The sequence below is a fragment of the Stenella coeruleoalba genome (genome assembly GCF_951394435.1).
Source record: "Stenella coeruleoalba genome assembly, chromosome: 3".
In the NCBI taxonomy this organism is placed as follows: Eukaryota; Metazoa; Chordata; class Mammalia; order Artiodactyla; family Delphinidae; genus Stenella; species Stenella coeruleoalba.
The window spans coordinates 116,825,590-116,838,579 of NC_137148.1; the positions used below are offsets into that span (position 1 = coordinate 116,825,590).

At 35.1% G+C, this 12,990-nt stretch overlaps 1 protein-coding gene across 5 annotated transcripts in view; it reads left to right on the forward strand.

The window, feature by feature from the left end:
* Nucleotides 1-12,990, forward strand: part of LOC307184710 (ankyrin repeat and KH domain-containing protein 1) — a gene marked incomplete at its 3' end in the record, with an annotated part of 117,498 nt that overhangs the window by 53,624 nt on the left and 50,884 nt on the right. For 2 of the 5 annotated variants that reach the window (XM_079918389.1, XM_079918390.1), the window contains exon 11: nucleotides 5,960-6,016. The exons of 2 other annotated variants lie outside the window; for them this stretch is intronic. In XM_079918389.1, coding sequence (XP_079774515.1) covers nucleotides 5,960-6,016 — 57 coding nt within the window. Of the gene's footprint in view, nucleotides 1-5,959; nucleotides 6,034-12,990 lie in introns of those variants that run through there. One more of the 5 variants, XM_079918393.1, reaches the window with a different exon arrangement.

The window sequence follows — 12,990 nt, forward strand, 5'->3', positions numbered from 1 at the left end:
AAAAAATTTATTCCTTGTCATGAGATCTATTAGGATTTGCTCTCAACAACTTTCATATATAACATACAGCAGTATTAATTATATGTATCATGTTGTATAATACATCCCTAGTACTTACTTATAACTTGAAGTTTGTACAGAGTTGCTTTGATTTGGTGGTGTTTCTGATTTTCAAACCATTTGTAAAGATGATGGAATCTTTCTCTTTTCATCATGGCATGTTAATTTCAGCACTAAAACGTTGATACATTTGTTGAGATAAAAGAAATATTTGTGGAACTTCCTTCACATGTATTTGCCAACAAAGCTAAGGTTGGAAAGGGAGAGTGATATATAAATCCCGTAAATTAGTATTCCTTCCTTCTCTACAGCTCCTTGGCCTTTCATGTCTAGAAGAGGAACTCAAGTAGTATTTCCCATAATAAACAACTGACATAGATATTAGAGAAGGTAAATATATTTTAGTTGTGTTCACATAAAGATTTTTTATGACCCACTTTAGCATGTTACAGGCCTTCATTGCTATTTGAAAGTAAATCTACTAAAAGGAAGAAATACCTGTGGAAGGCATCCTGTAATCCTGTATCTGAATGGAGGGCTAATGAGTGACAAAGGCTACACTTAGTTATTTAGAAAGAACTCAACATTAGAGATGCTACTGAGCATTAGACAAGACACTGGAATTTTGATCACAGCCAGCAGATCACTGATCTATAAGTAAATAGTTGCCTCAATATTCTCATCTGTAAAATAAAATCTAGTGTTATTTTCTGGACTATTTTACCCAAGTCCTGTAAATATTCTTTCTTCGGCTATGCTGGGTGTCCTAGGGCAAATCACTTAGATTCCCTAGCCTTCTTTTGTGTTTCTTTCTCATCTCCCCCCTTTCCTTTATTTTATGAGGGGTTTGGATCAGAAGATCTTTAATGACGTGGCTTAAGAAATCTAATTTTATGATTTTTAAAGAACAGGTTAACTAGCTACCTTTTTGGAGGTATCAGATGGACTAGATGAGTACTTAGCCCAAGAATGTGTGAAGTGCTATGGGATCCTTGAAGAAAATGAAATTTTAAGGTGTGAGTCATAATTAATAATAATGATGTGTTACACAAATTATCTTCTCTCTTAAAATCTTTGGGTATATTAAATATATCTTAAATTACTTAATTTTGGGCATTATTTATAATTAATAATTAGCAAATTTAGCTTACTATAAAATATTTTAATAGATAAAAGTTACTAATCCCTAGAAAACACAGTAATGTGGTAAGGCCATCCCAGTAAAGAATAATTTGGCATTATAACGCTAAATCATTATCTCTCCTACCCTATCTTTTCACTATCAGTATTTTATCCTACTTAAATACTGTCAAAGAAGTAGGAAAAGTTGCCTTAACATGGATTTTTATTGTAAGTAAACTATTTTCTTAAGAATAAAATCTCTCCAGTTATCTTTGGAGTTGTTCAATTATGAATTTATTCTTCTTTTCCTTTGGTTAAACTTTATTTTGAGTAGCAGAATAAACTTTTGTTACATCCTCTTCTTCTCATCTTATATGCCTTCAAACTTTTCAAAATTTCCTTTCTTTAGGATTGTTTTTTCAGCTTTGGCTTTCAAGTATGCATAGGTATTTTTGCCCAGTGAGAAGCAAGGAATTTAGAAATACCGTTTTACTTTGAGATGTTAGCCACCTTGAAAATAGGGGTGGAAGATGGAGAGGTTTTTCCAAGGACAAGATAGGACATGGATTCTTTCTTTAAGCTCATAATAAATCTGCTTTAGATGCAGTAGATCAAAGAAAATAAATAGAACCAACCTGAAGAAGTGTGGTGGGCACACAGTGTTGCTAATTCTGGGTCTTTGCCATATTGAGTAATAGTTGGTCCTATGCAAATCAGTTACTTTTATTTTTATTTTTTTTGCGGTACGCGGGCCTCTCACTGTTGTGGCCTCTCCCGTTGCGGAGCACAGGCTCCGGACACGCAGGCTTAGTGGCCATGGCTCACGGGCCCAGCTGCTCCACGGCACGTGGGATCTTCCCGGACCGGGGCACAAACCCGTGTCCCCTGCATGAGCAGGCGGACTCTCAATCACTGCGCCACCAGGGAAGCCCGATCATAACTTTTAAAGGTTTATTATTTTTAATGTTGGAATGAAAATCGAAGCACTTCTGCACTGAGTAAATTGCGCCCCTTGAATATGTTGTACTGGTCTATCACTGATTTTCCTCCCTAACCATGAAGTAAGCTCTTTGACCCTTGTTGCTTTTCTTAGACTGTGTTCTAGCCAAATGAACTTTGGGGGGCGTTTTCCTAGAATAGTTGAGCTAGTGGAAACTGGGTGATTTGGACATGGATACATTAGCACCCTCCGGTTCTTAATCCTGGAAATTAGATTTGATATGGACTTACCTTAAAAGAAACAAAAATTTTGAAGGATCAGTTTGTTATCTATATTAAATCTTAGGAAATAGAGGATTTCTATTTCTTTTCTATATCCTCTTTTGTAAGATTTTTTTTTTAATTTAAGCAATATGTTGTGTGTCTTTCTAAACATTTCTATACACTCAAGCATATATATATTGTGTATGTGGGCTATATGTCTTTTTTATATGAATAGATTTGTTACCACATATACTGTTCTGAAACTTTTTTCTTTTTAATATAATATTTTTCTGTCAATTCCTAAGATTTCTCATTCTTTTTCACAGGTACCCAGTGTTCTATATAATTTATTAACCATTTATTTATTCATAAACATCTGGGTTATTATAATTTTTAAAGATTACAAATGGTACTGCACTAAATATTGTTATGCAGATTTATGTATTTTTGCTACTTTTGTGACTATATCTATAGGGATAAATTCCTAGAAGTGAAATTGCCAGTTTTCAGAGGGTCCACATCTAAAAGTTTGATAGCTGCTGCGAAACTGTACAAAAATGCTGAACTAGTCTATACTTATACTAACAATTGAGGTCTCCTGATTCTTATATTCTCATTAACATGGGTTAGATTTCCCCTACCTTCCTTCCTTCCTTCCTTCCTTCCTTCCTTCCTTCCTTCCTCCCTCCCTTCCTCCCTCCCTCCCTTCCTCCCTCCCTTCCCTTTCCTTCTTCCTTCCTTCCATTTTTTATGGTTTAATTTTCTAATCTCTGATCATAGTCCCCATGTTTCTTTTATCTAAAAAAATCCCTGTGCTCCAGGTAGCCCTATGAGCTGCTCACTAATTGCTGAACTAATTGTTGAACTATATAAAACACAGGTATAAAGTTACTTCCTGGAAAAGTATTTATTCAGACATCATTTACAAATGGAAATTTTGAAATATTTTGTTAATTTCTTTTAAAAAACTGATTTTTAAAAAATCAACTATTTAGACAATGTTTATTGACTCCATTCTGAAGAGGAGATTAATGTGTCTTCCACCATAGGATTTTCATGAGTTATTTTATTATTACATTGTCATGATTTTATAACATTTACATTCTGTTTTATGACCCTATTATTTCTCAAAGTTGTTTAACTGTATATTTAGGTGGATTCAGTGTTTACCTTACTAGTCTTTCATATTATGTAGACTCTGAATTCCTGATTTCCTGAACTTGACTCACCTTTTGGCTGGCTGATACTGGTATTTTGTTTTGAATTTACTTTCCTCAACCAAAAAAGTGTTCACAGGTGCCTGCATTTTTGATATTACTTTATGTTGTATTTATAAATGAATGTAGCCAAATATAAAATTAATGAATCACTTGTTTTTTCCCCTCAAAATTCTAAGCCCTCTATTCTACTGTCTTCTGGTATTAAATATTGCCAAAGCCTGCTAGAATATTCCCCATTATATGTAAGTGATTTCCTTTCTGCCCGGATTATCATAAGATTCTTTCATTATACTTAAACCTCTATGATTTCGCCAGGATGTGTCTTGGTGTTTATTATTTTATAACAGTTTTTCCTGGAAAACCGTGAGTGCTTTCTATTTAAAGATTTTAGTTCATCCTCTCTCCCCTCTCCTTTTCTTTCTCCTCATCATCCTTCTCCAGTTTTTTTCTATTACAGCCTTGAATACTTCTTTTTCTGTTCTGTTTTCTTCTAGAACATTTATTATCCACATATTGAATCTCCCTTATTATCTTTATGTCTGATTCTTTTCATTTCTTTGTCCTTTTCCTCTGTATTGTTTCTTTCTTAAGTCCATCCACCAGGTCACTATTTTTTCTGTATACTTGTTGCTGCTTCTAATGTGGTTTTCATGGTTTCATCATTACTTAGTATCTTCTGCTCTTCCAACTCACTTTTTTTCCCTGATAAATTTATTTATTTATTTATTTTTGGCTGCGTTGGGTCTTCATTGCTGCGCACGGGCTTTTCTCTAGTTGCAGCGAGCGGGGGCTACTCTTTGTTGAAATGCGCGGGCTTCTCATTGCGGTGGCTTCTCTTGTTGTGGAGCACAGGCTCTAGGTGTGCGGACTTTAGTAGTTGTGGCACGTGGGCTCAGTAGTTGTGGCTCATGGGCTCTAGAGTGCGGGCTCAGTAGTTGTGGCACACGGGCTTAGTTCCTCCGTGGCATGTGGGATCTTCCTGGACCAGGGTTTGAACGTGTGTCCCCTGCATTGGCAGGCAGATTCCTAACCACTGCGCCACCAGGGAAGTCCCCCAACTCACTTCTTTTTTTTTTTTTAATTTATTTATTTTTGGCTGCGTTGGATCTTCATTGCAGTGCACAGGCTTCTTATTGTGGTGGCTTCTCTTGTTGCAGAGCACAGGCTCTAGGTGTATGGGCTTCAGTAGTTGCGGCTCGCGGGCTCAGTAGTTGTGGCGCACGGGCATACTTGCTTCATGGCATGTAGGATCTTCCTGGAGCAGGGCTCGAACCCATGTCCCCTGCATTGGCAGGCAGACTGTTAACCACTGTGCCACCAGGGAAGTACCCCCAACTCCCTTTTAAGTTTCCTCTTGCTGTTATATCACTTTGTTCCACTAGTTAAAGCGTTCATATTCTCTTTAATATTTTTGAAAGTACAAGGGAACATTTGACTAAAATTTTGTTTCCATTTTTGTAGGAACTTCTTAATAGGTTCTGTGTTGGATACTTTGTGCTTATTTATTCTTATTTGAATGGAGCTTGTCTTTGTTGAAAATCATATGGGGTTGAGGAAGGGAGAAGTGAACTTTAACAGTCAGCTTGTTCAAATCATAGAGTTGACTCAGAATACTTTCTCACCAAATCTCTACCATAGGAGCATGCATCCCCTTAGGGTAAGCATATCATCCAGGGTAGGAGGTAGGAGTGACTTAGGGTGAAGCCTTCTCTAGGCCACATTTCTTTTATTTGGAGATATAGTTGATCCTGGTCAGTGATTGCAATTCTTATTACTGTTTCTTCAACCATCTCCCTGTCTCATCTTTGAGTACTTTCTCCCTGTCTGGAGACTAGATCTAGATAAAATACAGATATTCCATCTCTCAAGTTCTTTCAAGTCTCCTGTTTTAGTTGAAAAGTGTGAGCACTAAGTGCATTTATAATGGGGGGAGGAGGTACTACAGAACTATTTAATCTCTTACAGTATTTTTCCTACTTTTATCTCTCAGCTTCTGATATTCGCAAATCTTTTGATTTAATTATTTTCCTTGGTTAGATATTAAGATACTGCTCTATTTTCTGTGGTTTTAGTTGTATTTGGAGATAAAGACATGAGTTCAAAAACTTTAGCAGAATTAGGTCTGCGTATGTTAAGGTTTATATTGAAGTTATATTGGTAGAGAACCATATTATCGTACTTAAAAATCATACTCTGTTCATGAGATTATGGTCTCTACAGATGAGAATCTTTTAGTTGAAGATCCTGAGTTAATAAAGCCCAGCACCTGAAGTACTGGTCACAAGGTCTTCATGGCCAAATGTGATTTTCGTTTTTGGAATAAGATCCGTGAGTTCTTCTTTTTCCTTTCACAGGACAAGCAGGAGGACATGAAGACTATTTTGGAGGGCATAGATCCGGCCAAGCATCAGGTGAGGGTGGCCTTTGATGCTTGTAAGCTACTACATAAAGAATAGATAATGTAGGTAACCAGAGCTCTAGATATCTGAATTCCAGTCAAGAAGTTCCAGGACCCTGTTGGATGACAAAGGAAATCCTCTTTGATTGAAAAAGATTATGAAATTCCAATAAGAAGAGATTTACATTACTAGTGGTTTGCCTCCTTAGTATTCTTTTTATGTGGTATTCCTAAAAAAAAAAAATCTCTTAGGTTAAAATAGATTTTCTTATTCATTCTCCCTTATTGAGAGAGTTAAGATAACCCAGAGAGAAAGTCTCAGTCATAAAGCCCTTTGTATTCAACTTTGTTCAACAAAAATCTGAAACTCAGATTTAGGGTGATATATTGGATTTTTTTCTATATAATCCTTAAAGAAACAACAACAAAAAAACATTTTAGTGAAAAATTTACTATATTGCTCATGCCCTAATTTCTATAAAATTAAAATTTTCTTCTTAAAATCCTCTCGTGTAACCTCGTTCTAAGATTGTCTTTTAAGAAGGTGAATACTTGTTGATAAACAAACATTTCTTTTGAAAAAAAATGTGTGGAATTTGTGCCTGATGCTTTTAAAAGTCAAGCAAATTTAATATCCATTGTAATCCAGAGAGATTTGTTTATACTCAGGAGCAGTGCTTAATTTTTAAATTAGGAATAAGTTGTGATTGCTTCACAATTAATTTAGGCCATCTAAAATAAATTTTTCAGTGTCAAGCCACTCTTAACCATAATGCTTATTAAGTATCTTTTTTATTGGCTTTTGGAATGAGAAGTTGTTATATATTCATTCTATTTTGAAGAAAGTAAATAAATTTCTTTCACAAAATACTATGTGAAAATGTAAACTTTTACTCAGTTTATATAATAGCTGTGGCTCCTATCAAGAATGTAAAGCTGAGTGTTAATTCAGATAAAGTTATTTTTTTCTCCCTGGACTTGTTAAAGAAAATGTGATTTTAAATCTGTCTGTCTAGCTGTAAGTCTCAAGACTTGGGATACTTTTTAAAATTGAGGTTTGCAGCCCCACTTTTAGAGGTTCAGATTCAGCAGATCTGAAATGGGGAGTCTGCATTTTAAATGATATCCCAGGAGATTCTCATAAGTCCTCTATATTCCACACTTTGAGACATTGCTAGAGTCTGTAGATTATTCTGCATCGTTGCTGAGTTCTGTTCTTTTCCAGTCTTTGCTTTATTATCATTCTTCCTTCATCCAAACTGAGTAAGCTTGGTTTTTGTCTTTGTTACTTGTGGTTTTTAGAAACTGAGCTAAACACAAACCCTAAAACGGTGCCTCTTAATCTTTTTCCATCTCAGTTCTGCTGAGGGATATGAATCTGATCAGTAACAGATCACTAAGTTAATGATTAATATACAGTGGTGGGTTGGAAGAACATATCCCCTAGGGGAGAGTGTAAGAATCCTTTAGTACATATATAGTATAAAGCAGTCTCCCTCTCCTCTCCTCTGATTCTGGTCCTTCCCCCTAGACAGTGTCCTCCTTCAACTGCAAGAAACACCGGCTCTGTGATATAGTTACAATCTTTGATATATACCTTGGTTGCCCAGGACTGTGGTTTTAAAGGAAATCAAATTATTTTAAAGAAAAAAAGCCTAAATCTAAAATTAAATTTTGTTATCTAAAGCCAAATAGAAAAAAAATGCACCTTTTTTCTCATAATGCTTATGCATCGGAACCAGAACTTTGCAGTGCATTTTTTATGGACAAGATTTTAGCAGGCTCATGAGCTCTGATTATCCACTTATAAATATGTTTCAACTGTTGATTAGTTTACCTTAATAAACTAAATAGGACCTCCCGCTTTTTAAATAACTTTTTATTAAGGAGTAGCGTATATACATATTCTAAAACTTTACTACTTAAAGCTGGAAAACTTTTATCAATTTTTTATTGATTCTTAAAACTATCTGTGCAATACACAAAACTCCTAATACACTTTTTTTTTTAAAAGCCAAGTTCTTTCTTTCTAGGTTATTGTATGTTGAATGAGTTCTATCTCAAAGTTGTTTAAATATAAGTGACAAATGACTTCCAGTCAAGAAAGTAAAGTCACTGTTAGTATATTTTGAAACCTCTCTGCTCTCTATCATTCAAGTACATAGATCTAATAAATAAAATATGGGAGAAAAACAAACTAAACTAAAAATATATAGCTATACTCAGAAACAAGACCAACGAACTCTGTGGACTAGAAATGGACCCTGGATCCACAGCTGAAGCTGTAGGCCCAAGGAGAATTAAACCTAAAAAAGAATGGACGCTGGGGGCTGGAATTTCATCATCTTTAAGGGAATAGGGACTGAATGCATCTCACATGGAACTGGCCAATAGGTACAGTCTTATTGCCCAGCCTATGAAGCAGCATGGAAAAATAACTCCAAGCAACTGCCCAGAGTTGCAGTCAGAAATTAGCAAATTGTTCTTCATAGAGAGAAGATGCAAAGACAACATTGTAACTAAGAACTTGGAGGGCATCATTATTTGATTTAGTGAGAAGAACAGAAATAACTTCATGGGATAAGAAGCTTAAGTTGCCAAAGAAAGAGCTACTTCTGAAATGGGCCAGACTGAGGTAACTTTCAGACCATCTAATGAGAAGGGATAAGTTTGTGGATGGAAATAAAAGAAAAAAAACAACTCCCATGCAAAATGAGCTTTATCAAATAAAACAATTATAAAGCTCAGGAGCAAATCTACATGAAGAGAGATAGTCAAAATGCAAGCAAACAAAAAGCAGCGGCACAGGAGAGTACAGGCCCAAGGAAATTGAAATAAAAGACTTGAATCAAAGATTTTAAGCATGCTTATTTTAAACTATGAACAATAGCCATAAAACAATGTGAGGCAATGAAACAAAAGGTGTTGATTATGAATTAAGAACAGATAGATACGAAATAAAACAAACTTTCAGGAGAAAAAATTGTAGAAATAAAAACTAAATATATAGGATAAACAATATATTGGACAGTTGAATAAAGAATTAATGAATCAGGGCTTCCCTGGTGGCGCAGTGGTTGAGAGTCCGCCTGCCGATGCAGGGGACACGGGTTCGTGCCCCGGTCCGGGAAGATCCCACATGCCGCGGAGTGGCGGGGCCCGTGAGCCATGGCTGCTGAGCCTGTGCGTCCGGAGCCTGTGCTCTGCAATGGAAGAGGCCACAGCAGTGAGAGGCCCGCGTACCGCAAAAAAAAAGAAAGAAAAAATAATTAATGAATCAAATGATAAAATAGATAATATAGCACAAAGGTAAAGAGATGGAAAATATGAAAGAGAAATTGAGAGGCCATATATATATTTGACTATATATATATATATATATGAAGTTCCTGAAAGAGAGGCTAGAAATAGAAGGCAGAGGCAATGCTTGAAGAGATAATGATGGAGAATTTTCTAGAACTGAAGCCTGACATGAATCCTTGATTGAAAAATAATTGCTAAGCAGAACAAATGAAACTGCAGAATTTTAAGGATAAAGAAAAATCCTAAAAGCTATTGGAGGAAAAATGAATTATTCTCAAAGGAACAACAATTAAATTTTTGATGGTAGATTCTCATCAACAAAAATAATCACAGAAAACAATGGAGAGTAATATTCTCAAAATACCATAAGAGGGACTCCCCTGGAGGCACAGTGGTTAAGGATCCACCTGCCAACACAGGGGACACGGGTTTGAGCCCTGGTCCGGGAAGATCCAACATGTTACGGAGCAACTAAGTCCATGTGCCACAACTACTGAGCCTGCGCTCTAGAGCCTGCGTGCCACAACTACTGAAGCCCGTTCACCTAGAGCCCGTGCTCCGCAACAATCGAAGCCACCACAATGAGAAGCCTGCACACCGCAACGCAGAGTAGCCCCGCTCGCCGCAACTAGAGAAAAAGCCTGTACACAGCAACGAAGACCCAACGCAGCCCCCCCCAAAAAAAAACCAGAAGAAAATAACACAATATAGAATTCTATACTCAACTAACATTCCAAAGAAGGAAAAATAAGCATATTTTCAGATCTACAAAGAATAAAAGTTTACCACCTCAGACCCTTGCCAAAAGAACTACTAAAAGTTATGTACGTCAATAAGGAGAAAAAGAACCCTGGAGGAAGGCGTGGGATGCAGGAAGCTACGGTAAGCACAGAAATTGGTAAACTATAAATACGAATTTGTGAGTATAAAACCTAAATTTTTATGCTTAAAACCAAAATAGTACTAAAAATCTAGACAGCAGTAGTATGAAATTCAGCAGGATATGTTAGAAAGTTCAAAAGCCATTCTAGAATCCTTGCATTGTTTAGGAGTGAAGAATCAGGTACTAAATAACTTTAAAGATTCTTTTTTACAAAAATATATTATTAATCAGAACAAATATAAACCTACTGAACTTAATTGTTAAAAGGGCACAGACTTGAATTAGATTCAAAATCAAAATCTAGCAAATTCTGTTTTCAGGAGAAAGATCTAAAGCAAAATGACAGGGAAAGGTTGACAAAGTAACGGAAAAAGTTATGTAAGGCAATATTAATATCAGGGAAAATGGAATTTTAAACCAAAATCATTTTTAGAGATAAATAAATGCTCTTCCAGCTAGTATAACAATCAATTACTAATCAGTAACTAACATCTACCCTCCAATTAAAATAGAAAATTACAGAATTACAAGAAAATTAGTCACCTCTACATTTGTAGTGATAGGATTTTTTCCCACACTTCTCTATGAAACTGATAGATCAAATACATAAAGCGATTGTTAAGAATAGAAAAATCAAATTTGCTTCTATAAATAGAGAGCTATCATTTTGTTTCCAATAAATATGGAATATGCTATTTTCCAGTGCATTGAATATGTGTAAATCTGGTGCATGTTTTAGGCCACAAAAAAGTCTTAACTTCTTAATCATATGAACTACATTCTCTGATCTTTGTCTTTTTAAAATTACAAATTAACAATAAGATCTTATTTTAAAAATCCCATATAACTAGAAAATGAGGAAAAATACTTTTACATAATTCATGAGTTAAAAAGGCAATCCCAGTAAAAATTGCAAAATAGATGTTATCACCAAAACTACACATCAAAACTTGTGTGAGAGGATACAGCTAAAGTGGTCCTTAGAAGGAAAATTGTGTGTGTGTGTGTGTGTGTGTATGTGTATAATGAAAGTAAATGAAGCTAGTAAAAGAACAACAGCACAAAGAAGGAAGGACATAAAGTTTTTAAAAAGTTAATAGAATAGTAAACAACAAAAAATAGAGTTAAAAAAAGAAAAAATAAGGATAAACAGCAAAATAAAAGCTGATTTTTAAAAAATTCTGAAACAGATAAAATAAGCCCAGCTTTTTTCAAAAGGGCAAAAGGTATATGATAGAAACTTAAAGGGAGTTATAACTATATGATATAGTAGAGAACTTTAAAATTTATAAGGCAATATGAACAACCAGTTTGAATACTTAGATGAAATGAATACTGATTTTTAAATATAAATTATCAAAAATGATTCAAGGGGATTCCCTGGCGGTCCAGTGGTTAGGACTCTGTGCTTTCATTGCCAAGGGCTCAGGTTCAATCCCTGGTCGAGGAACTAAGATCACACAAGCCTCGCTGCGTGGCCCAAAAAAAAAAAAGATTCTAGAATCATATACCTCAATAATTAACAACCATTTCACCAACTGAGTCAGTAGTTCAAAACCATCCATCTAATGAAGGTAAGAGGATCCCAGATGGATTTATAGGTGAGTTTTACCAAATGTTGAAGGAATAGATAATCCCTATATTATTCTAGCTGTTCTCCAAAAAGAAGAAAGAAAAAAGGTTAAATTGCACAGTACCTAAGTTTGTAGCCTTGAAAAATAATTTTCTGTGTTTATGAAGGAAATAATCATAATTCGTATCCTAAAATTTTATTGATATTGAACAAATATTGGCTGAAATAATAAATCCAACATTCATAAGTAAGTAGCCAGTTGATCCTTGAACAACGTGGGGGTTGGGACGCCCACCTGTGCAGTGGAAAATCCGCATATAACCACATCTACCCGTGTTGTGCGGGGTTCTGCACCCCTGTGATCGTGTAGTGTAGAACTTAGGTATCAACATATAAATGGACCTACGCAGTTTAAACCGATGTTATTCAAGGGTCAACTGTATAGACAAATTTGATTCCTATCCTAAAAGGATTCAGTGGTCAGATACTTTGGGACAAATGGTATGTGTTGTGGGATATACATTATTAATTTTAGGACAAGAAATATTATAATACATTATAAAGTTGTAGTATCGTATCAACTGTTTCCTCAAACATATTGTTCAGAACCAAAGGAATGAATTTATAGGGAGGAAAATAAAATAGGCAGCTTTTAACACCTTTTATTTCCAAAATTTTATTAGTATGTTGAATTTTGAAATTTCACTTGGAGTGAGCATCTTGAGATTATACCTTCTGATTTCTTATTTTTAACAGCTATGGGAATATTTTAAATATACAGAACTAACAAGTACTTTAAAAGTTACTTTAAAAGTTTATTCTAAACAGGGCTTTCAGAATCTTTTGTCTTTGCCACTACTAGTTGCATTGATGGGTGTCACTGCCAGGCTTAAGAGATAAGAAAGAAAAAACAAGGAAAAGTGACATTAGTATTGCCCACCCATGATCTAGTAATAATGTATTATCAAATGAAGGTAATGAATGTCTTACTCTAAGTTTAGCTACCAGTCTTAAAATTAACTTATCTTTCTCATATTTACCTAGTAGAAAATTTAAACTTCAAACTTCATTTCTATGAAAGGGAAGATTTGAGAGGTCAGATGTGCTTAGGTTCTTTCTTGGTAAGCAGTGTTCAAGTACTTCATTGTTTTAGACATTAGGTATATAATGATAAGGAAAAATGGACATGATTGCTTTTCTCATGAAGCTTATACTTGAATGGTGGACA